We start from the raw sequence: 26875 nt of genomic DNA, 5'->3' as shown, positions 1-26875 counted from the left end.
CATGCAAAAGAATGAAACTGGACCATTTTCTTACACTGTACACAAAAGTAAACTCAAATGTATGAAAAAACCTAAATGTGAGACCTGAAACCATAAAAATCCTTGAAGAGAGTGCAGGCAGTAATTTCTGACATCGGCCATAGCAACATTTTCTAAATATGTCTCCTGAGGCAAGGGAAATAAAAGCAAAAATAAACTATTGGGACTTCATCAAAATAAAAAGCCTTTGCACAGCAAAGGAAACAATCAACAAAACTAAAAGGCAACCTTCCGAATGGGAGAAGATATTTGCAAATGACATATCCAATAAACGGTTAGTAAAGAAGATGTGGTCCATATATACAATGGAATATTACTCAGCCATCAGAAAGGATGAATACCCATCATTTGCATCGACATGGATGGTACTGGAGGGGATCATGCTGAGTGAAATAAGTCAAGCAGAGAAAGACAATTATCATACGGTCTCACTCATTTGTGGAACATAAGAAATAGCATGGAGGACCACAGGGGAAGGGAGCGAAACCTGAATGGGAAGAAATCAGAGAGGGAGACAAACCATGAGAGAGACTCTGGACTCCAGGAACCAAACTGAGGGTTACAGAAGGGAGGGGGATGGGAGGATGAGGTAACCGGCTGATGGGCATTAAGGAGGGCACGTGTTGTGATGAGCACTGGGTGTTATAGGGAACTAATGAATCATTGAACCCTACATCAAAAACTAATGATGTACTATATGCTTTCTAATTGAACATAATTATATATGTGTGTGTGTATAGAAAGAGAACTTATACAACTCAACAGCCAAAAAATAAACAAAATAACCCAATTTAAAAATAGGCAGAAGATATGAACAGATATTTCTCCAAAGAAGACATATATAGATGGCCAACAGACACATGAAAAGATGCTCAACATCACTCGGCATCAGGGAAATACAAATCAAAACCACAGTGAGAGATCGTCTCATACATGTCAGAATGGCTAAAATCAGAAACATGAGAAACAAAAGGTGTTGGTGAGGATGTGGAGAAAAAGGAAGTCTCTTGCACTGTTAGTGGGAATGCAAACTGGTATAGCCACTCTGCAAAACAGTAGGGAGTTTCCTCAAAAAGTTAAAAATAGAACTGCCCTATGATCCAGGAATCACACTATTGGGTATTTACCCACAAAATACAAAAACACTAATTCAAAGTGATACATGCACCTCTATGTTTATTGCAACATTATTTACAATAGCCAAACTACTGGAATAAGCCTAAGTGTCCATCAGTAGATGAATGGATAAAGAAGGAATGGTACACACACACACACACACACACACACACACACACACAATGGAATATTATTCAGCCATTAAAAAAATAAAATCTTGCCATTTGCAATGACATTGATGGAGCTACAGCCTATAATGCTAAGTGAAATTAGAGAAGAATACCATATGACCTCACGTATATGTAGAATTTAAGAAACAAAACAAATAACAAAGGAAAAAAAAGAGAGAGAGACAAACCAAGAAGACGACTCTTAACTCTAGAGAACAAACTGATGGTTCCCAGAGGGGAGGTGGGTGGAGGGATGGGTGAAATAGGCGAAGGGGATTAAGGAGGACACTTGTATTGTAATTGTCATGAAGGTGTAATTGTCAGCACAAGGTGATGTGTGCAAGTGTTGAATCACTACATTGTACACCTGAAACCAGTGTAACACTGTATGTTAATCATACTGGAAGTAAAATAAAAAACTTAATAAAAAAGAAATTAGTAGTCATCAAGAGATAAAAAGATGATTTATGACACAGTCACAGGTGATACAGAAATCATATGCTATTAACAAGGCAGACAATGATAAAATATATATGAAATGTATATAAAAAAACAAACAAACCTCAAGGTAGCTTCTCAAGCAGAGCTCACTCCCATCCCAGGGCTTTTGTGTTCGCTACTCCTTGTCCCGTGTGTTCTTCCCTCAGGTTGTCTTCTCATCTCTCAGGTCTTGATTCAAATATTATCCTCCCAGAGGCGACAGTCCTCTCTTCCACTTTCTCTTTCCTCTTTCCACTGTAGCTAAAGTAACCACCTCCCGCTCATTCACTCTCTTTCAATCATGCTGTTTTCTTTTCTTTATAGCATTTAGCACTATCTGAAATAATTTTACTTAAGAGTTTATAGTCTTTGTTCCACATACACAACAGAATGTGAGTTCCAAGAGAGCAGGAACTCTGCTAGGGGTACACTATACTTTCAGTGGCTAGCACAAAAGATGTTTGATAAATATTTGTTCGGTGAATAAAGAATAAACAATATAACTTTAGATATTTAACATGTGCAAGGAAAAGATGAAGCTCGAGAGGTAGAATGGGGTCAGGAGGCAAGTGCTTTGAATGCCAGGCTAAGGAACTTAAGTTTGGTTTTTAAAGCTTGAGAGGTCACGGATGGTTCTTTAGAAAACAACCCTACCATATCTACAGTTTAGAAGAATAAATTTGAATGCTGTGCAGGAAAGATATGGAAGGGGAGAACTATGAGATGAGACCAAACAGGGCCTGCTTCAATAGTCCAGGTAAGAGGTGACAGAAGCTCAACTGAAGGCCAAGCGCAGGAGGATGCATTCAAAAAAAGTTAGTTCAGAGGCAGTTGGTGTAGTTGGCAGACGTGAGTAGACAAAAAGTAAACAAGGGCCGAAGATCAAAAGAAATACATAAAGCCATTTCTGACAAGTGTTTATCATGTGCTAATGAACACCATGTTTTTTCAGAAAGATGAATACATTAGAAAACTGTTTCATTGGCCCAGAGGATGCTCTTCCCTTGAAGTTATCATGAGTACAACTAGTGGTCCTTGGTGTCTAAAACACCTGAGCCTAAGGCTCCAGTAACCAAATCCAAAGAGCATTACAGAGGCTTTAGTACTTGTGTCCCAGACATGTGGTGAGATGAGACTCACATTAACAGAGCTCCAGGGCTGTCTTAAGAGTCGCAGCCTTCCTGTGAAGGAAGAGGACCTGACTGAAAACAAATGAGTCAAATTCCAGAAGAGTGGGCAGATGGAAGAAGGCATGACCGGAGACTATTGGCATCAGGTATAAGCTCCTGTATCAATCAAATGATGAAATAGATAGGAAATGATACATTTCAGCAGGTTTGTATGTATGGTCCCGTAATGTATGACGCTGGGTATATGTCTATGGGAATGGTGCTCCCTGGAGTTGTGCAGGATATATCCATACACAGCAGCCCTGAGTGTCCGCTCATACACAGTGAAGAGTTGAATGAATGTGCGAATCAGAATGAAATGATTCAGGAGATATATAGGAGAATCGTATGACAAAAAGATTATAGGTGTGACTCATGGATCCAATCGACCATCTCAAGAAACACTGCTATCTTGGACTGAAGGGGACAGAAATAGGATGAAATGAAGAAAGGTTGTCAGACCTCTGGGAGTTTATAGGACAAGCCAATAGAGCTGTCTGGCTGCCCCAATAATGTGGTGTTATTTCTTACATAGCCAGGATTCATGGGTCCAGGAATTGGGGGATGGAAATGAGAGTGGTACCTACTGCTCACTATTACCCCTAGTGACCCACTAGCAAATGTTTTTGCTTCCTGTTCCTGTGACCTTACAATTTGCTGGTTTAGAGGTCTTAGTTCAAAGGGGGGAATGCTTCCACCAGGAGACTCAACAGTGATTCTGAACTGAAAGTTAAATCTGCCTCCCAGCCACTTTGGCCTCCCTATGCCTCTAAACCAACAAGCAACAGAGGGACTTACTGTGTTGGCTGGGGTGACTGATCCCAATTATCAAGGGGAAATTGGACTGCTACTCCACAAAAGAGGTAAAGAAGACTATATCTGGAAAACAAGAGATCCCTTAGGGCATCTCTTAAGTATTACCATGCCCTGTGATTACAGTTGATGGAAAACTACAACCACCAATCTAGGCAGGACTACTAATGGCCCTGACCCTCAGGAATGAAGGTTTGGGTTACCCCACCAGGTAAAGAACCACAACCAGCTAAAGTGCTCGCTGAGAGCAAAGGGACTATGGAATGGGCAATGAAAGAAGGTAGTTGTAAATACCAGCTATGACCACATGACCAGTTACAGAATGAGTATTGTAATTGTCATGAATATTCCTTCCTTAGGGGCGCCGGGGTGGCTCAGTCGTTGTTAAGCATCTGCCTTCTGCTCAGGTCATGGTCCCAGGGTCCCGGGATCGAGCCCCGCGTCGGGCTCCCTGCTCGGCGGGAAGCCTGCTTCTCCCTCTCCCACTCCCCCTGCTCGTGTTCCCTCTCTCGCTGTGTCTCTCTCTGTCAAATAAATAAATAAAACCTAAAAAAAAAAATTCCTTATTTTGTTATGAATATATCTGTGTGTATCTTTTCTTCCCTCTTTTATCCTCTTATCATGTAACACAAGATATATTAACTTTATATCATAGTTTTTAAGTATGGCTAACTTTACGTTAAAGTATTTAAGTAACAGGATAGCAAGGAGAAGGGTAAATATAATCTAACAACTTTGCTTCCTCATCTGGGAAAAGGGTGAGTGAATTTTCAGTAGTACACTGGATAGTTGTATAATGTTAGGCAGGAATATGGCCTTGTTATTATCTTTCTATAGAGATTAAGTATGGTTTAAGGAGATGCATGAATGGGTACCAAGTTGACATGGGGTGGATATGTGATGGTTAATGTTTATGTGTCAACTTGACTGGTTTAAGGGATGCCCAGATATTGGTCAAACTTTTTTTTTTTTTTTGACAGAGAGCACATGCCAGTGGGGCAGGGAGGGCCAGAGGAAAAGGGAGGGGGGGAGAGAGAGAGTCCTAAGCAGGCTCCACACTGAGCATGGAGCCCGCCCAATGTAGGGCTCAATCTCACGACCCAATCTCGTGACCCAATCTCACGATCATGACCTGAGCCGCGATCAAGAATCGGATACTCAACTCTCTGAACCACTCAGATACCTCTGGTCAAACATTATTTTGCATATTTCTGTGAAGGTATCTCTTTGGATGGGATTGATATTTAAATTGGTGGACTCTGAGTAAAGCAGATTATCCTCCATAATATTAGTGGGCCTCATCTAATCAGTTGAAGGCGTTCATAGAAAAAAGGCTGACTTCCTCTGAGCAAGAAGCAGTTCTGCCAGCAGACCGCCTTTGACCTCAAACTGCAGCTCTTTCCTGAGTCTCCATTCTGCTAGCTTCCCCCATCAGAAGGCGGGGGGGCTTGTCAAGCTTCCACAATCACGGGAGCCAATTCCTTAAATCTACCCCCCTACGCCTCCCACTTTTCTCATCCTGTTGATTCTGGTTCTCTGGAGAACCCTCATACAATACCTTTGGCCCATATGGGTTCTTCCCTTTCTGGACTTCATATATATATGAAGTATCTGTATATATACTTCACACACACACACATACATATATTTCATATAAATATATTTATACACAAATATGTTTGTTTATTTAAATAGATACTTATATATGTATATATAATCTCTATATCATCTTGCTATTGTTCTTAAGTTGTATAACATTTAAGTCTTTTCTTCCTAATTACACAAGAATTCGCTTAAGGACCAAGATCACAGCTTAAAATCCTTTGTCTCTCTCTCTCTCATCAGTTCACAGTTCTTGTTAGATACTCAAAATATGTTTGCTGAATTGAATTGAAAAACAAGAAGGATACTATGGGAATGCTACCTAGACTGCCTAGGGTCTGAGAGAGAGAGAGAGAGAGAGAGAGAGAGAATTCCTTAGGAAGCAGAGAAAAATTTTGTCAATTGTATGAAGGTTTCTGGGTGGGACATTAATTACTGGGAATGTTAAATCCTCCCAACATACCCAGCCTCTGCCCTCTAGCTCATCCAAGGGAACAATCTGGCTCTGTAACTCATGACTAGTAACCTTGGGGTTATTTACATGTGAATCCATTTTATTTTTCACCATTTGTGCATGCTAATTCTAAGTAATGACACTTCTATGATGACCTGTTTCCCCTAACACTCTCAAATAAAATCTTTCAGTTGCTAGGCTACTTACATCATACTTTCCGGTTCTAACGCACAAGCACCAACTGCTTTTGTGACATTGACAAGAAGAGTTTGGTTTATTCCAATGAGGAGGTTCACAAGTGGTTGAATGCCACCACATTTCCGGACAAGGACTCGGTTTTCATATTCCTGACAACATTCTCCCAATGCACCGACCACGTTCACAAGCACTTCTTCGGGCTGGTCAGTTAAAAGTCCCACCAAAGTTTCAATGGCTTTGTATTCCCGAAACCTAAGTTCATCACAAGAGAAAGAGGTGACGAGGGTGGGGGGGAAGAGGAGAACAGTATTACTTTTGGTATAAAATGAGCTAATAATATTAATAGCACAAAATTTCTAAATGCCAATTCTATGATCATTCATAGTCCTTACAAAAACCCTATGATGCAGCTACTACCACAATCCCCACTTTCCGAAAGCTAATTTGAAGCTTTATAAATAGTGAAGCTGGCATCCACATCCAGCCATCTCCACCTTTAATCTCTACACAGTATAGTCCTTAAGACAGCTACAACTTCTTCCAAATCAGAGTGTCAGCGATTCTACTACGCTCTGGGTGTTTTCCCCATGTCACAGAGACTAGTTTACATGAACAAAGCAAAATAAGCCTATTTTATGTTAAATAAGACATGTAAATTTCTTGTTAAAATCATCACACTGAGGGGCGCCTGGGTGGCTCAGTCAATTGAGCATCTGACTCTTGATTTCAGCTCAGGTCCTGATCTCAGGGTCGTGAGACTAAGCCCCGAATTGGGCTCTGCTCTCAGTGGGGAGTCTGCTTGAGATTCTTTCTCTCTCTCTCCCCCTTTGCCCTTCTTCCCACTCATGCATACTCTCTCTACAATAAATAAATAAGTCTTAAAAAAATCATCACACTGAGACAAAGAAGAGTTGCCTCAGAATATCCATCATAGAGTATGGGAACTCTAAAAGTATATGAAGAAATAAATTTGAATATTGAAATAAATCAGATGGTCATAAAGTTTATAAATACGTTAAAATTCAATGAAATCATTTGAAAATGGCTGCTCTTTAACTGATTAGTTGGCATTTAGCTGATTTATCTTGTTTATCTTTAACAAAGGAAAAGGAATGGAACCACTTCCATCTCTAAAGATTTATCCCTGCACCTTCATAGGTCTCTAACAGGAAATTGGAGATACTTGTCATTTATATGGCTGCCCATAAGCAAAAGAGCCCATTCACACAGAGAGATTAATTAGCAAGTCCCCTAGTACTTAGTACTGAGTGAGGCACATTTTAAACCATTGCCAGGTGGTGGGATGGGAAGTAGAAGTCTTGCATTTCTAAAAATACCTTAATCCTGCCAAACTAGTCTAGAACATACGTGTATGAAAACTATAGGAATAGCATTAGGATCGACTCTTTATTAAAATAACATTATGGGAATGTGTTTCAATGCCATTTTTTAAAATGCATCTACACTTTATTTAGAAACATTTATATCTTAATGAGAGAAGATGTTAGTTGAAGGACTCACTATACACAGTGCAGTTCCTGTGCGCTAAGAATACTGCTATTTCTCAATGGCCATATTTTTATCACAGAATATTGAATGGCTTCTCTTACTTGGTCACATTCTCTTTGCTGATGGAACATTTCCATATTGCCCCCGTGACCGCGGCCAACCGTTCTTTATTGTCAGTGTTATTGAGCAGACTGGCCAGGGGTTTAAGTCCTCCGTGCAGTCTAACCAGGTCACGGGTTTCCTTATCTTCAGCACACTACACAAAAAGTCAGAGCAGAGCCTGTCAGTGATGAAGGCATATCAAGCTTTCAGTGATTCCTAAAGAGGCTGTCATGCTATGACTATGAAACTCAGAGAGTATCATTTTTCTGAAGGGGCCTCCAAGTAAAATTCTTCTCTATACTGGCAGCTATCTGACAGTGTCTCTCTTCCCTTACACGATTTTGGCAATGTCTAGAAGTTTCTACATACTTGGAAATTCTGCCAAGCTGTTCTGAGGTAGTGTGGGCTTCCACCAAGACAGAAAGAGAGGTTGGTAAGAGACCTAGAATGCCACCTGTGTGGATGGAGGATTTCTGCAGTCATGCAACCCAGTCTTGGGAAAATATAGTGGAGAAGATAGATGAGTGATAAAGCTTTAGTCCGATCTTCAGTGACCCCCAAAAGCTAAGAGATGAGCATTTCCCTAATAGAGTTTCTATGCCCAGAGCAGTGTTACATCAATAGCAAATGACATTATATTCACATATGTTTATCCATACATTTGTATCATACTTTGAAATAAATAAATACTGCACAGAGGTTCCCAGCTGATCACCCTTCCCAGGTTACAGAGCAAAAACATGATAAATTTAGTATAGATATGTTATCATCCAAGGCATACAGTTGGTCTCTGAGGCCACATGATACAGATGCATGTCATGCATCATCCATGAGGGCCACTAGAAGAAATCCTCACTGGAATGCACCACAAGGCACCTGCCATGTTTATCTTCTATTTATGACTTTCGGTTCTCGTTCAGTTGCAACTTTTAAAAAATTAATCACTATTTCAACCAATCCTTCATAGTTACTCATATGAGGCATATATGCAAGTCAAGGCTATATATCCTCTTTATGAACTGAGTTGTGTTCCCTTAAAACTGATATATGTCACTAACCCCCATAACTCAGAATGTAACCATATTCGAAGATAAAGTCTTTAAAGAGGTAATTAAGGTAAAACAAGGTTACTGAGGTAGGCTCTAATCCAATATGACTGGTGTCCTTAGAAGAAGAAAATATTAGGACATAGAGGAAGGAGAAAGAGGGAGAATGACATGTGAACATGAAGATGGCCATCTACAAGCCAAGGAGCGAGTCCTCAGAAGGAACCAATGCTGTCAATACCTTGATCTCAAACTTGCAACCTCCGGAACTATAAGGAAATAAATTTCTGTTATTTAAGCCCCCCAGTGTGTGGTATTTTGTTATGGCAGCCTTAGAAAACTAATACAATCCTCTACTCACATGAACCCCTTTCTCTGACTCTGTCTTTTTGGAGTACCCTCACTGTGCATGTTTTAAAATGCATTCCTCTAGGAAATTGACTGATTTCTCTGATAGGTAGAAGGTGGCGTGGTCAGTAACCAGCTGTGTACTAATTCGTCAAGGCCATCTTTTCTTCTGTTTTCTAGCATACTGTGAAATGCATAACTCACAAAAAGTTAATGAAGATTAAAATAAATTAATAAAAAGATAAAACAGGAACACACACACACACACACACACACACACACACACACACGAAAGCACACACTCATTCATCCATCCATCTTGTCTTGGCAGAAGATAAATATCCCAAGACTGCCATGTTTGAATAGGGTACCTGCAAAGCAATGTAAAGGCACCATGTATATATTTAGCTATTTTACACTAAGTAACTTGTTTGAGGAGACTAAGCTATATAAGTGGCTTCCAGAAATGTAAATAATCAAGACATGTTGGAGCAGGTTTCTCTCTCACATATACAGGCACCTGTCATTAGCACAGGACAGTGGTTCTCAGACCTGTGTGTGCAGAAAAATCCCAGGGGGTTCTTGTTAAAAATGCAGATTCCTGAGTCCTAGCCCCAGAGAATGAGACCTCACGTTTAGAAACACCACGTTAACCATCCGAAGAACACCACGACTGTCTGGGGAGTCCACCGTACCTGGTAGATGGCCATGGCACAGTGTTCCTGCAGTTGTTCATTCTCACTATTTAGGTTCTTTACCAGATTTTCAATTATCCTTTCTGCTTTGATTGCAGTTCGGTAACTTTCCTAGGAATACACGTTTAAATATTTACATGCATAATGCATGAATATAAGTATCCATTTACATTTACAAATAACTATGCCAAACAAACTCTCTTAATAAACACTAAAGTCCAAGATTAACACAACTATATAATAAGAGAATTTAGTCAACATTTTCAGAAATATATCACCCAGGTTTACCAATTTAATTAATGTTCTATTAGTTTCATCTTCTCTTTCTAAAAGACTGCCGACTTCTCAAAAAAAAAAAAAAATCCTTAGCAGTCACAATGATCTTCAAAATTATTTTTCAACTAAAGAGAGTTAAGATAAATGAAAGCAAGGGAAGCAGAGCTGGCTTGCATACCTCTGATGCACATTCTTGCAGTGTCCCCACCACTGGAATTAGCATGTTCTCATGAGAAGTCTTCAGTAAGCCAGCCAACAAAGGAATGCCCCCAGCTTTACGAATGGCTTCTTTATTCTCATAACTCTTACTGCAGCTCCATAATGCCAGCGCCCCACAGCGAGCCACCTCCACATCTCTGGCATCATACAGACTTGATTGAGCCGGTTCTCCTGAATTCTGTGCACAGTCGAGTAGAGCGACCTACAAAAATAGATAAATACGATATACATGGGAATCTTTAAAATAAAACAACATATCCTGCAATAGCTACAGGGCTGCTACCAAGCTAACCACCATCAAAAATAAGAATACTTTCACGAATTAATTTTCATACTACACCATAGTCCATGAAAGCAAAGAAACAAAACCCTTCAAAATACCTTCCTCCAGATTTGGGAGGCTTTATATTTCCTTCCTACAAGAAATTTCATCTCACCAAGACTATATTAATATGGCTGTAACATTTACATTAGGGAGATTTGTATACTACATCTTCAGCCCTGGTATCTCAGAAAACTAGGCTCCCTAAAGCCATTAGAACTTTCTAATGAGAACTGAATGGCCTGTATATTCTTAAAACCATGAGACTTCTTCAGAGGATATGGCTCTCTACCTATACTATTGAAACCAACCAATCCACATGGCATAGCTGCCAGGATCCTTTCTTTTCTTTGCAATAACCAAAGTCACTGGAGACCTTAAGGGAAAGGCAATTTCTATAGAAACAGCCGTAGGCGAGGGTGCTCCATAGAGGAAGTGAAGCCAGGGCTCCCAGGGCTGTCTTTATCCTATGCATGTCTACTCCATTCTTCTCTCTCTGCAGGCCAGATTCCATGCAATGTCCACATAATCATGACCACCAATCCTGAGTTTAGAAAACAGTAGTCAGACTAAGTAGAGCCTCTGATTCCTAATTCCAATTTCCTGGGAGAGAAATCTGGTGGGACTGCCTTGAGTCAGGTGGACACTCAGGTGGACATTCATCGTAGTCAGGGACATATGTTTATTTATATTGATGTTCCTGCCACCTACGTTTTTGTACCTGACATTTTAAGAAATGTTTGAAATGGTTTTCAGTGAAAGGGTCAAGTACGCCATACATCCAGAGGAATGTGGAAACTGGCCACAGGAGTAACAGCACTGAATCTTACAATCTTCCCTTGCCTGGATCCATTCTCCCTGCTCGCTCAGACTTCCTGTCTTCTGCCCAGGTTTCTATTGGGTGTGCCTCTTCAGAGACTGACCTCCATCTAAGCTCCCAAACCCCACTGTGGCCAGTGCCCTCTTGCCTGCTCTGATTCTGACCTCCATTCCCTTGCTCTGATGTCATAACCAGCCCACTGCTCTGTACTGAGTGATCTCCCTCATTTCCAGTTTTGGCTGGGAACTCTTAATCTGTTATGTCACCTACCCTCACATAGTTAGCAAACCAAAAATGGGTCCCTAATCCTGATCTCTCCCAGATGTGTTCTCAACCTAGCAATTACAAGTCTATTAATGCCTGATCCATCACTGCGCTTCCTGTTCCTAATTTAGCTATCACTTAAGATTATATTAAAATGTGTGGCATTATTTAATTTACTAAGTAAGTGCAATTGTCCAAATTCTAGTTCCCTGAATGTGATATATAAGACCCCCATAAAAATAAAGTTTAGTTTTAAGTTACATTATTCATTCTTATAATTTAATGTGAGAAATTCCAGTAGACAGCCACATCAGCCTACTGTATGACTTCATTATTTGAGCAGAATACTGATAATCATAGTAATAATTACCTTTCCCCCAACATTTTATTATGAAAAAATTTCAAACATACACCAAGGCTGAAAGAACTGTATGGTAATTATACACCAAATCATGTATATATCACCTAGATTCTATAATTAACATTGTCATATTTGTTTTATCACATAGCTAACCATCTACTTATCCAGCCAGCCAGCCATGTCTGTCTTATTTTCAAAGCAAGTAATTACATTCTATAGTGCTCTATAGATTACAAATGAATTCAGACAGTCCCCAATTTACGACGGTTCAACTTACGATTTTTCAACTTCACCACGGTGTGGAAGTGGTAGCCATTCAGTAGAACTCCTACTTGGAATTTTGATCTTCCGATCTAGCGATAATGTATGTTACACTCTTGCGATGCCGGGTAGCAGCAACAGCGAGCCTCAGCTCTGTCAGCCACACCATCACAAGGGTAACGACCGGTACACTTACAGCCATTCTGTACCCATATAGCTATTCTGTTTTCACTTTCAGAGCAGTATTTGATAAATTACAGGAGATATCAATACTTTATTTTAAAATAGGCTTTGTGTTAGATGATTTTGCCCAACTATAGGATTATAGATAGAAGTATTCTGAGCATGTTTAAGGCAGGCAAGGCTAATCTCTGATGTTCAGAAGATTAGGTGTATAAAATGCATTTCAAATTACAATATTTTCAACTTATAATGGGTTTATCTGGACATATAACTCCACTGTAAGTCAAGGAAATCTGTACACAGAATCTCTTAATTTCTGAACACATTTCCCTGTGTGTGCATTCACGTTAAATGCATATTGATTCAATACATATTTAAGGTATGTGTAAGGTACTGGGCTAAGTGCTGCAAATGACACTGAGATGAATAAGACATGTCTTTCATCTTAAGGAGCTTAAAGTGCAGAAGTGGAGACCATCCAGTATGGTAAAAGCTGTAGGAGGAACACAAGATCTACCTGGTCCTTCCGAAGGTGGATGAACATGCACTTCCATATTGCACTGTATTTTCTTTACATGAGTATCGAGTAGAAACTCACTTATTTCTTTCAGTGATAGTTATTGATATAACCATGTTTTAAATTATAAAAGTAATACAACAAATTGGCAAATGTGGGAAAATATGAAGAAAAATTGGTAGTTATTTCAGAGGAAACCCCTGTGAACAATTTTGTGTATTTATTTCACAGTTTTTATAAAAAAGCTATTATATACTTGTGAGGTAGGTTTCTGAAAATTGGGATCATAGGTGTCAATCAGTTTTTGATCCTGTCAGAGTTTTATACATACGTTTATTCCTTGCTACTAAATAGACTTCGAAAATTCAATATTGATAGCTGACTCTGCATGTTTCCTAGAGACATACTTCATATGATTTTACTGCTCTCATATTGTAAACACGCTGTTTTCAGTTTTCACTCTTATAAGTAACAATGAGATGAATAAGTGTCTACAGCTCTGACGGTCTCCTTGGGGGGCAGTCCTCAAGGTGAGGTCACCATGGCGGAGAGCATAGACTACCAGAGGGCTTTCCAGGGAGGTCTCCACCCCCTCACCAACACTACACACACACACACACACACACACACACACACACACACACACACACACACACACACACACACACACACACACACACACACACACACACACACACACACACACACACACACACACACACGTATCTCCACCAAGGCGGTAGGTGCAAATTACATCTCTTTATTAAACGTACGTTTCTTTGAAGAATAAGGTCAGATGTTTTCTGGCCAGTTGCTAATGTAAATATACAACAATTATTTTTGAGGACGTTATACAAAACACATATGGTTATTTAACATCCGGGAGTGGCCAGGAAGGACAGCAAGGAGTTGACATTTCGGTGGCAAGGGGTGTGCTGATGACGATGTCAGCGGTACTCACCAGTTTGGTGATGCCCCCGTGGCGTCTCACCGCCCGTCGGGCTCTTCTAAACTTGGCAACATTTGCGATCGTCTCAGCTGCCAGGCATTTCAAACTCTTATGTGGAGAATCAAGTATATTAACCATAATTGGTAAGCCCCCAAGGTCAACAATATTACGTCTGATTTGAGGATTATGACTGATTTCCTTCAGGATTTTTAATGAACCAATCTAAATGAGAAAATAGAAGTTAGAGGTGAAAATAAGCGCTTAATGCATAACCAGTGCTAGAGTTTTAAAAATTCCAAGTCTGCCTCAAATCCTTCCCCAGTGAAGTTTTTTAAGGAAATACTTTGTATTCCCAGGTGTTAACCATAGCCTCCTATTTTCCTTCAGTTATGCCGACATTCATCATTTAAGCAGCACATACTAATGGAAAAGAACCAGAAGATAAACAAGAACAGCCGTGAAGAGAAGAGCAGCAAACAGCCGAAGGAGCAGGTTATCAGTGAGACTAGCAAAGACAAGAACAAGGCAGAAGTGACAGATATGTTCAGTAAAAAGGGAAGCACACGGAAGTATGAACGAGGTTCATCACCCATGTAAGGTACACCACTCACCTTACATTTGACTTCATCTGTATCAAGTAAATTTATCAAAACTTCAAGGCCTCCGACATCCCTGATTGCCAGCTGGCAGGTCTCCTGCGCTAAGTTGAAATCCTGCATTGAGCACAATGCAATCACTGTAGCTGTCTGATTTCCTCCCTACAAAGGTGCAAGGCCACAGAAAGGTTAAATAAGATCATGCTTCCATAGATATTTACTTCACGGTTATGAATCCATGAACTGGGAAATGTGTCTCCCCACACATGGTACGTTAACTTTGAATTCTCTGAGTGGGTTATAATTTGTCAAATGAATCATGTAGAGTTGAAGCATGAGAAAGCTTTACAGAGTATCATAAAACGTTATTCCAATTAAGAGTCAACATTGAAAGGTGGTCTGTCTGCTTTAAACAGCTAGGGCATTAGGTGGTATTAGTACCTTAAAGAGAGTCGAGGGGCAAGCCTTGAGAGACCCACTGAGGAGTGCAAGTTTTATGCTGAGGTAACAGGCAGTCCCTGTAGTTCTGGAACAGAGTACTGTGCAATCCAAACCATGTCTGGAAATGATTCTCACAGATGTATGTAGAACAGTCTGGAACAGGGGAAACCTGGAGAAAGGGAAACCTTGAGGGAAGCGGTATGATGATCCCTGCTGGGACGGGGGTGTAAGTGGGAGAAGAGCCATGGGGCTGGGAAGGAGGAGGCGATTCCATTAAGAACTGCAGATGACTCAGGGTGTGGATAAAGGACAAAAAAAAGAAGCCTTCAGTATGGTGAGCACAATGCTGGCCCAAAGTAGAGAATCATGCAATCAATGTCTGCTTAGCCAATCACCAGATGTCAAGGGTAGTGGGGAATGGCTCCTTTAAGGTAAAACAATCTGGGAGATTTAAAAAAAAAATTAATGATTGATCAGTGAAACAGACCTGCCAGGAAATTATAATCAGAATTCATTGCAGGAATTCTTAAGCAATGTTCACCGGTCATTAATGCTTTGCAAATCTTCTGAAGGACACAGCATAGTACATCTTACTTCTCCTGCTATTAAGACCGGATGGTAAATAAGAGTTCCAGTATAAGCGCTGAAACGGTTCATAAGACACAAGAGCAATATTTTTAACAGAGCTAAGAATAAACTATTTTTGTAAAAGGTGCTCATGAAAGATGGCCCTGGATCTCAACCTCAAAACATAGTATAGGGGCGCCTGGGTGGCTCAGTCCGTTCAGCATCTGCCTTTGGCTCAGGTCCTGATCCCAGGGTCCGGGGATCGAGTCCCACATCGGGATTCCTGCTCAGCGGGGAGCCTGCTTCTCCCTCTCCCTGCTGCTCCCCCTGCTTGTACTCTCTCTCTGTCAAATAAATAAATAAAATCTTAAAAAAAAAAAGTCAAAACACAGTATGAATGGTCTCAAAGAAATCTCTCCTTTTTGAGGAAAGACACCTACAAATTATGTTTATTCTCATTTGCTAATTATTACTTTATATTGCTATATCTATTGTATATACATGTTCATAGATATAATATATACACTTAGCACAAAAATGGAAATTATATTCAAGCTGCCCAACCCCCTCTTTCATATCACACACGCACACACGCAAATCCTCTCGTGAGTTCAACACAATGTGTTCCTTTTAAAATAAGAAGCTGAAGTGGGATTATAAAAGGGCAAGTATCAAAAAGATGGACAGGTCTAGACTTCAGCCCTTCCTCTTAACCCTTCCAGAAAAATCCCTCTACATCTCTAAAAATGTTACAAACCACTATCCTGTGCTGAGACCACTGTCAATGTCTGTTTTCCATACTAATTTTTTTCTGAGTAAACCAGGCTGTCCTCTATATTCAAGATTAAATTGAGAATGGCATAAGCCTTCATTTTATTATTTACATTGAAAATAATGCATTTTGTTCTTACAACTTTTAATGTCTTTTTCTCAATATCAAGAGAAATTTTTAACACCACCAATTGTCCTACAGTTGGTTTTGAAACATAAAATAGTAAATCCTTCATTTATTACTTTCAATTTTATAATCTCCCTTGTTTGGGGGGTATAGGACCCCACAAACACACACATTAGCACTTCTGGTGTCTTACTTTTAGAAAAAGAAGGCAGATATTTAATAAACCATGAAGAAGAACCTAAATGCTAACCATAATTCAAGAAAATAATATAGAAAAAAAGCAAAAGAGAGAGAGCGAGAGAGAGAGAATTATTTAACAAGGCTCTTTTGCTGAATTTAAATGGGTTAAAAGGAGCCAGAAAGTTCCCCTGGGGTACCCGAAGGAGCAGAGCTGGGCTCCCACTTTAAAAGTTTAAAAATGCAAACCAGGAGCTTCAGATAGAAGAGTTCTCAGGCAGTGGCTTCAGACTCAAGTGTGACTTGAAAGGGAGAGAATGTCAAAAATCATGTCATGCCTCAGTCAGGCCAAGAGAGTCCACCCACGCACATCAGACTCTGAAGGAGAATGCCTGTCCTGACATCCTCAGTTGCTCGTGATCGAGGACCTTCTTGATTGCTCTTGCATCGTATTTTCTTTGGTAGCATTTTTCTACTTACACATCCGACGCAGTCATTGTTTCCTATTTCATTTCGAGGTCTCCTAAAGTTTTCTCTTCTAGATTATTTCTATCTTTTGTGCTTTATTTCATCATATGCCTCATAACCAATGACATAACATTTTTAAAGAGCCGTGTGATTGCGATAGACGCCCACAAGGTAAGAGGTTATATTTTTCTGAGTTATCTCTAAGCCAATTTTGAAGCCAAAGGATGGAAAAGTTACATTTATCATCAAGAAGTTAGATCCTTATAGAAAAAAAAATTCTGTAAATCATCAGCTTTTTCTGAAAATCTGGAAACATATTCATAGGCTTGAGAGATTTTTTTAGAACAGTTTTATATTAGGGAAAGTTAGTTTTTCCACATTTCAGGATTTAGTTCTACTCTTGTCACTGACCACACTCCCCAGAGGATTATAAATCTTTCAGAATGAATACCAGAGGATGGGAGCCAAAATATTCAACATACAGAGCCACAAATGTTAGCCAATTGCTATTCTTTAAATACCAGCTATGTCAAAGGATTTTCGAATGTTTGTTCTACTTTGACCAGATGCCATAAACATCTTACTAAGGAGAAGCAGTGCAAATATGCTTATTTTTCAATTAAATCTCCCCTGAGAATGTAATGAGTTGCCAATACTTATTTTCACATTTTATCATGTATTTGCATCTGTGAAGTTTTAAGAGCTGGAAAAAACATAGTAAAATATTATTTTACTAGCTTCTGAAGGGTTTTGAAGAATGCCTCCAATGAGCTTTTCCACTTCTTAAATTAATATTAATCTTTTGCTCATTGTCCTCCTGCCCCTGCTTCTTCTCAGACATCTCCAGGCTCTGTCAGCCTTCGGATACTTTGCAGTTTGCATTCCTTTCTATGACCGGGAGACATTTGTTCATTGTCAAAATCATGTCTCCAACGTGCAAAAGTTGAACGAATGTTGCTTTCCTTCATTTTCCTCAAATTTTCGTTTGGAAAGAGAAAGTCAGTAGAGGACACTTTTCTAAATAATGTTTCTCATTGTTTTAAATAAAATCTTTGAAATAAAAAGGTATTACCGTATCCGGTATATAGACTAATACCTACCTCCACCCCCCTCACTGCTGATAACAGAGAAACAAACTTTTACGAAATTGAGATGACAAATGTTTTCGAGACTAAATCAGGGAGCAAGCTGCCGCCAACCACTTTTTTGTTCTTTCATTCAACAAATTTGCACACTTATTATTCACCGAGTCTGATGCCAGGAACGAGACATCCTGGTAGACAAAAACAGACCTGGCCTTTGCCTTGTGGAGCTCATCAAGTTTTGCGGAGAAGAAAGATTTTAATATTTGAAGCCCATCCAAATAAATGAAAACTTTAGGAAGTGCTAATATGGGAGAGTGACACAGGGCTATGGAAGCTTGCGATAGGGGGACTTTGGGCCGGGACCTCAGGAAAGGTTTCCCTGAGGAAAGCATGTCCGGACTGAGGTGTGGACAGAGTGGGAGCCTTCCCTGGTGGAGGAGGAGGGACATGATGCAAGGCATGGCAGTCAGAGGAAACAGTACGTGTAAAGCCCTACGGGGGAGTGGGACATGGCCTGTTTAAGACCTCACGAAGGCCAGTATGGCTGAGCCCCAGAGCATGAGTGGCAAATGGTCCAAGACAAGCTGAAAATCTAGGTGGGCAAAGGAATCTGCTGGGCCCATGGGCCAGGTTGAGGATTTTAATCTTTATTCAAGATTGTTAGGCAATAGTCAAGGGTGTTGTTTGGGGGCAGAGGGGGAGGACTCACATGAGTTGAGTACATTTTTAACAGATCACTCCGGCCGAAGAGGCCCCTGCAAGGAAGGGGCAAGTGGGACATGTGGAGACCATGCCGGTTACTGCAGCTATCCAGGGAAGAGGTAACTGGGACTAAGAGATCAAGGTGACTCATTATGTGTCATAAAGACTTCAAGCAACGTGGTTCAGAAAAGGATACCATCAAGCCAGTGGACAAAACTCTGGTGGGCTACATGCTCACAGGGCCATAATTCGGAGCTTCCTGTCAGGGTCCCACATGGTGACAGCGAGGCAGGAAGGGGCACAGTCAGGAGCGGAAACCCCTCTTCTGTTCCCTACGGTCTGCACTCAAGGGGCAGTGGGTGAGACCCGGGGAGGTGACACAGCCATCACATAGCCGTCCAGCTGGCTTTCGGGGTTCTCAGCACTTTTTTTCCTCCAACCATGCCACTCAGAGAGCAAGAAAAGTGAAGCCCCACCAGTGACTATTTTATTGATGATGACGTGGGGCCTGGCACCCAGCACAGAGGTTGGCTTACAGATACTCTTCATCTCCCAGGATCAGAAACGGTAAAAACGTCAATGCTCAGAGTGAGTGGCATACGACCACGTAAGTCAAGGTAGTAAAATACATTGCTTTGCCTTCTGTTTATTTGCAAACCAATTTTATATTGATGATTCAGCACTCATAAACCTCAGACTCAAGAGATGAGACTCAAGAGAACTCCAGGAAAGAAAAGGAGAAAATACTGTGCCAGAAGAAGAAAGAAATTAGACTCAGACTGTTGCATTACAAGCTTGCTGAGAATTTTTATTGGGAATGGGTACGGAACAATGCAAGCATTCCCTACACATTCCTCTTAAATAGACATGGAACATTTACAGAAATAGATAATCTGCTGGAATGTCCTAGTCATTGCAATGAGGAAAAATTTGTAGCAAATATAACTGCCTTCCTAAAAAAATTCAGAAGAATACACTGAATAATTGTGATAATTAATAAAAATAGCTCAATAAAGTGACTGGATATAAAGGCAACATTCAAAAATGAGTAACTCCCCCCATACACTAAGAATAACAAATCAAAAGGTGTAATTTGAAAAATATTCCCATGCCAGTATTAGTAAAATAATAATAACAAAAATATCAAGGAGTAAATCTCACAAGAAATGTGTTGAAAGTATATGGAAAAGAAGCTATTAAGTTTTACTAAAATACATACAAATTTAAGAATAAATGAATGGCCATACCATGTTGCTGAATAGGATAACTGAATGTTATTAAAATTTGCAGACCCACAACTATATGGTCAATTAATCTTCGACAATCTTGAATAAATACAACAGGAAAGAAAATCCAATGGAAAAAAGACAGTCTCTTCAACAGCGTTGGGAAAACTGGATACCAAGATGCAAAAGATTGAAAGTAGACCACTTTTTTACACCATACACAGAAATAAATTCAAAATGGATTAAAGACCTAAATGTGAGGCAGGAAACCATTAAAATCCTAGAAGAGAACACAGACAGCAACCTTTGACATCAACTGTAGCAACTTCTTACTAGATATGTCTCCTGAGGAAAGGAAAAGAAAAGCAAAAATAAACTATTGGAGTTTCATCAAAATAAAAAGCTTCTGCACAGCAAAGGAAACAATCAAAACTAAAAGGCAACCTATGGAATGGAAGATTTTTACAAATGACATATTTGATAGAGAGTTAGTATCCAAAATCTATAAAGAACTTATAAGACTCAACACCCCCCAAAAAATTGACACAATTAAAAAATGGGCAGAAAATATAGACAGACATTTCTCTAAAGAAGACATCCAGATGGCCAACAGACACATGAAAAGATGTTCAACATCACTCATCATTAGGGAAATACAAATCAAAACTACAATGAGATATCACTTCACACCAGTCAGATGGATAAAATTAACAACACAGGAAACAACAGATGTTAGCAAGGATGTGAAGAAAGGGGAACCTTCTTGCACTGTTGGTGGGAATGCAAGCTGGTTCAGCCACTCTGGAAAACAGTATGGAGTTTCCTCGAAAAGTTAAAAATAGAACTACCCTATGATCCAGCAATTGCACTACTAGGTATTTACCTGAAGGACACGAAAATACAGATCCGAAGGAGTGCATGCACTCCAATGTTTACAGGAGCATTATCAACAATAGCCAAATTATGGAAAGAGCCCAAATGTCCATTGACTGATGAATAAATAAAGAAGACATGGTGTGTATATATACAATGGAATATTACTCAGCCATCGAAGACTAAAATCTGGCCATTTGCAACAACGTGGATGAAGCTAGAGAGTATAATGCTAAGTGAAATAAGTCAATCAGAGAAAGATACTATATGATTTCACTCATATGTGGAATTTAAGAAACCAAACAAATGAACGTGGCAGGGGGGCGGGGAGGAAAACTAAGAAACAGACTCTTAACTAGAGAGGACACACTTATGGTTACCCAAAGGGAGGTGGGTGGGAGGGAAGGGTTAGTAGGGGATGGGGATTAAGGAGGGCATTTGTTGCGATGAGCTCCTGGTGTTGTATGTAAGTGTTGAATCACTAAGCTGTACACCTGAAACTAATATTACACTGTGGTTAAGTAACTGGAATTTAAATAAAAACCTGACAAAAATTGCAATTTATCCAAAAGTGATTTATAAATTCATGTAGACTGACCAAAATCCCCAACAGCATTTTTGAGGTTTTTGTTTTTTTCTAATTTGATTTTCAACTTTTCTAAAAATGATCTGGAATGGAAAATATGCAAAAAGTAGTTATAAAAAATTTAAGAAAACTCTCTGGCCAAATATTAAAATACACCAAAGTTACAGTAATTAAAACAGCATGGAACTGGCATGGGAGCATCCAAATAACTCAATGTAACGGAGAAAGATCCAGAAACAAACTCTCACATATGAGATGACAATATCATAATATCTCAGATCACTGAAAGACTGGAGGAGCCAATAATCTGTGTTGAAACAATGGACTCTCCATCAAAGAAAAAAAAAGTAAAATTAGATCCCAACTTCACACTATACCTAAAATGACATCAAGATGAATTCAGGATCTGAACATTTTTTTTTTAAGCTATAAACCTACCAGGAAGAAATTGAAAAAATTTTGTTCTCTTGGAATGACTTCAGAAAAACCTTCCTAGCTCCTAAGACACAAAACTTTATAATACGGCCATGAAGGAAGGGCAGTATAGTTATTAATGTACAATTTTAAAGTTTTCAAACAGAAGAGTAGATAAAAAGACATGACAAACTGAGAGAAAATATTTGCAAATAATATAACAAAGGATTAATTTGCATTAAGAATCAAAAGACAACCACAGAAAAATAGGCAAAGTATACAATACAATGGCTATTAGACACAGGAAAAGATTTATCAACCTCACTAGTAATTCAGGAATATGCAAATTCACACGCGATACATTCCCTCCCCAATTGGAATTGGCCAAAATAAGAAATAAAAAAAGACTGTAGATTAGTGAGAATTTGTAACAGTGAATCTTATTTCTAGACAAACAATTTTAATACCCTGGAAAGATTTTAAAGATAATCAATGCCTAGACCCCACTTCAGACCAATTCCTTTAAAACTTCCATGAATGTTACCTGGGCATCGGGGTCTTTGCTTTGTTTTGTTTTGTTTTTAGGAGCCTTGCTGATTTCACTCTGCATTCAAGGTTGGAAATCACTGGTATATTATTAAGTGTAAATTGACATTTGCTTTGTGTAAGGAGCTATTAAAAACATTTTTTTATACAAACCAAGCTTGGTTGGTTTCTTACTTTTCATTACTTTCCTTTAAATTTAAAAAATTTTGGTGGAGTACTTCTCACACTTCACTGTGCGTATATTTTCTTGTTTAAAATAGCTTTCCTGAGGTAGAATTGATATGCAAAAACTGCACATATTTAATGTAACCAATTTAATGAGCTTGGACTTATGTGTACACCTGTGAAACCATCCCCACAATCAAGGTAACAGACACATCCATCACCTCCAATAGTTTTCTCATGCCTCCTCCCTTTTTGTGGTATTTACACTTACCATGAGATCAAATACCCTCCTACATCTTTTAAATGTACAATGCAATGTCGTTAACTATGTTGCGCAGCTCTGTAGAGCTTCTTGTGAAACTAACACTTTGTACCCATTGAACAACACCATCCCATTAGAATTATCAAAATTTTAAATGTCCATACTCTTTGACCCAAGCAATTCCACTTCAAAGAATCTATCCTACAGAAATAGGCTACATATCCAAAGAATATGTAAACATATTTGCTGCAGAGATGTTGTAATAATAAAAACTGATTTGGGGGACAAGGCAAAATGTTACCAGTAAGGGCACTGTTACATAAGTTATTGACAGATACATACAGTAAAATACTACGTGGTAATTAAAAGGACTGAGGCAGATATGGAAGATCACCAAGAACACATTTAATATCAAAGGCAAACTGTAGCATAACAAATAGTATGACTTCATTTTGTGTATAAAAATTATATAGGTGTATGTATATACACAGAAACATCTAGAAGGAGGCTTTCCCTGTTATTCTTTTGCATTGCTTAAATTTTACCAAGGGTACATATGTTAATGTATTATTTTTATAAGATTTTAGTAATTTAAATACAGAAGGGAAATAAGGAAGGACTAGAAGCTTCTGCTAAGCCCTGCATGTCACAGAAATACCAGGAGGCCACAGCCAGCCACACCCACCCAGGGGGCAGGAGCTGGGAAAGGAGCTACAGCCCTTGCCAGTGGGAATGGCAAAGGCCAGTGGACCAAAAAGGGACCTGGAGCTTAATACTTTTCCCACAAATAGGCAACTTCTAATAATGAGTACAATGGAAGTATATACAATGGAAGTCTATAAAAGGAAAAGATCACTTATACCAAATCTGGTACCTTTTACTCCTGAACTCTTATATTTATAAATTCTTCAGTGTGCTCAAACTTCTATAATAGGACATGAATATGTGTTTTTAAAATAAAAAGTAAAGCAGCCTAGAGCATTATGTAAACGGGGAACTAGGCAACTCTAATTTTCGACAATTTATTTAGCCTCTCAAATAAATTTGGGGGAAAGCATACTTTGAGGAACAAACTATAGTGTTGCTACAAACACATCAGGCAACAAATTCCCCCAAAAGATTGATTACATTTTCAGATTACATAAAACTGAACAGAATGGCACGTAAAACTTAGCAAAATTCTTTCCAATCAAAAATCTTATGACTAGCTAGATGGGCATTGTGTAATATCGTATCATTATACTCTAGCTGGGCAAGCTCACAGTATGCATTTATGGATGGATGGATGGATAGATGGATGGATGAATGAGTTAAAGCTTAAGAAACTTCCCTTGAGAGTTTTAATGTCATTTTTCAGTAGGTAAGTTGATGTTGTACATTGCTAGCTAATAGTGGTATAAAATGTTATGATTCATTAGTGTTACTTTCTCATACTTGGCCAATTATCTTTGCCTTTCTCCACTCTTGTTTATGAGAGCCAAGGGGCAAAAAGAATTTATAGCTCAAAAACTAAAAAGCTTATTAGTTTTTCTGTGGAATATAGATTCCTCTGTGGAGATGAGGAGCCTCTCCGTCACTTCCATTACCTCCTTTGTCAAAAAAGGGATAATTTTTTTGTGGACAATATATAAACATACAAGTTACACACATTTCAAGTAATCCAAATACTTAAAATATGTTCATGACTTACACTGCATTATTTAAGAGTAAGTTTGCATGAATGCAAACTCTACTAAGAAATTTTTTAGATGATGCAATTTAAAATATCTTATGATTTATAACAGGTAGTGTTGGTTTTTTTTTTTTTTTTAAGTACAAAACTCCTCCTACTCTTTTTTTGTCATGGAGACCTTTTCTTTTAAATTTAACCCACATCAATGCAACACCATATGTATTAATTAAAGATTGTTTCTCAGGAAGGTGGCAGTAATTTTCCTTTCTAACTCCTGGCGTTTATTTGAATATATAAACAGTGGCCACTGTTTTCCATTTTTTAAAGAGTCTGTTGAACATGAATAACACTGTCCTATCATAGTCTTCTCCAGCTCTTTAACTTAGCAAAAGAGCACTCTCATACTGCCTTCCAAAAATGAACATTGAATTCCTTTGTTAAGAAATGCTCCCTGTTTAATTAGTCTCTTACTCAAATGAAGAAAAACCAAGCGAGAGAGAAAATAGGAGCATACAACAGCAAGGCCTGCAGGCAGTCTGGACCCTGAGTTTCTTGACAGAGGGATCAGAATAACCAGGCAACAGGCAGTAAAGACAGAAGCCGGGACACCAGCCTGGCCCGCGGCTGCCTCGCCTTCTGTGTGGCCCAGAGCAAACTATTTCTCAGCTTTTCCACCAATGAAACAAGGATCACACTACCTGCCCCTCCATACCCAAAACCCAAGTAATGGGAAAGGAATTTAATTAACTGTAATTGATTGCAAAGTACATCAAATTCCTGCAATGAAAAATCCTATAACTCCCAATTACCACTTAGAAGAACTCTTTAACCAATTAAGGTGGTTGTGTGTGTGTGTGTGTGTGTGTGTATGTTTTTAGTCAGTTCCTGAAAGATCATTAAGGAACTGAATGCCACAAAAGTAGTTTTTAACAAAGGTTTTAAAGTTTCCAAAATGTCTCTGCGACAAATCCCCTTCCAGAGGGGAAATCCAAAACATGCCAAGGACAGAGCCCGCGGTGTCTCTTGGGAAGCCTTGTGGAATTTCTGATGTGATTCTTTGAGATGTCACGGTGAAGTAGATGTCACGGCTAAGCTGGGAGTGGGGGGGGGTGCCACCAAGTACTTTCACTTTTCAGGGCCTGAGAAATCTGAATTTGTGGATACATAACAGAAGACTAATTAGCAAGACCCCTGGCTCACATGCAAGGTGAAATCAACACCAGTGTTTCATGAATTTGCTCAAATACAATAAAAATATTAGGCACTCCCCCACACCAACATACGGCGGGTGGGGAAAGAGGAGAGATGTGCGGTGATGCCCAGCTGAGACCATACGCTGCCACTCAGCAGCCTACATTGACCACGCTCCACCGAGTGACACGTGGCCAGACAACATCACCATCCCCCTGGGACCCGGGGACAACGATCGCACGGATCTCAGATTCAAGAATGGTATCACACTTGTGAATTTACACTAAAAAGAGCGTCGTTTCCCAACTTCATGGCTAGATCACTTTTGGTTTTAGTGTGTAGGAGCTTTCAACTGGAAGGAAACTTTAAACATTTTTCTCTTTTTGCTTCAAACTTTGCTACTTATCTTTCTTTAATTAATCTTTTTTTTTTTATCTACTGGCTAGTTGCATAAAATTACCAAATAAAATGTTACTTTAAGATTTTTTTTTAAAAAAGGCCGATGAAGCAATCTGTTTGTAAGATGGCGAACTAATACTTAAGGAAAGACCGCCATTGGGACATTGGAATTCTGATCTAGAAACACTGCCTTGGTTGTACTAACTCGAACGGGAAGCAGCTACTTCCTGATTAGCTATAAAGAGGTCATATTCGATCTCAAACAAAAAGCCAAAAATAAGCCCATATGCTCCACACGCTCATTCATTCCCCTGGTTTCTGAAGCAGTAGTTCGATTTCTAATGAAGAATGTGAGCTTCAGTCCTTTATTTCCAACTATGGCATGGGCATTTCTCTTTGGGTATTTCACACTCTTCAAACTTAATCTGCCCCAAACCAAAGCCTCCTCATAAACTGGTCTGTTTTCTTTCCCAGTCATTTCTTTGCTGCTTCCAAGGACATTATACTATTCCAAGCCCCCAGCACACTCTCACTATCAATGCAACCCCCTTATCCCTGGCCTTCTGTCTCTTCCCACCCTGATTCAGTCTGCATACCACCTGCTGCTAGACTCAGCTTTCTAAATCCATGTTTCCATCATCCTGATTCCCTGGCTGGGCTCTGATCAAAATCCCAGGTGTAGAACTAGGCCTCC

The 26875-nt window shown here is 39.3% G+C and overlaps 1 protein-coding gene across 3 annotated transcripts in view; it reads right to left on the bottom strand.

The window, feature by feature from the left end:
• Positions 1-26875, bottom strand: part of ARMC4 (armadillo repeat containing 4) — a 188539-nt gene that overhangs the window by 112593 nt on the left and 49071 nt on the right. For all 3 annotated transcript variants that reach the window (XM_027593224.2, XM_027593225.2, XM_027593226.2), the window contains 6 exons: positions 14525-14671; positions 13926-14135; positions 10196-10438; positions 9742-9852; positions 7652-7806; positions 6051-6293 (listed from right to left, as the gene is read on the bottom strand). In XM_027593224.2, coding sequence (XP_027449025.2) covers positions 6051-6293; positions 7652-7806; positions 9742-9852; positions 10196-10438; positions 13926-14135; positions 14525-14671 — 1109 coding nt within the window. The remainder of the gene's footprint in view (positions 1-6050; positions 6294-7651; positions 7807-9741; positions 9853-10195; positions 10439-13925; positions 14136-14524; positions 14672-26875) is intronic.

This window comes from Zalophus californianus, chromosome 9, assembly GCF_009762305.2.
Source record: "Zalophus californianus isolate mZalCal1 chromosome 9, mZalCal1.pri.v2, whole genome shotgun sequence".
In the NCBI taxonomy this organism is placed as follows: Eukaryota; Metazoa; Chordata; class Mammalia; order Carnivora; family Otariidae; genus Zalophus; species Zalophus californianus.
This window is presented reverse-complemented; position numbering and strand designations above follow the sequence as displayed.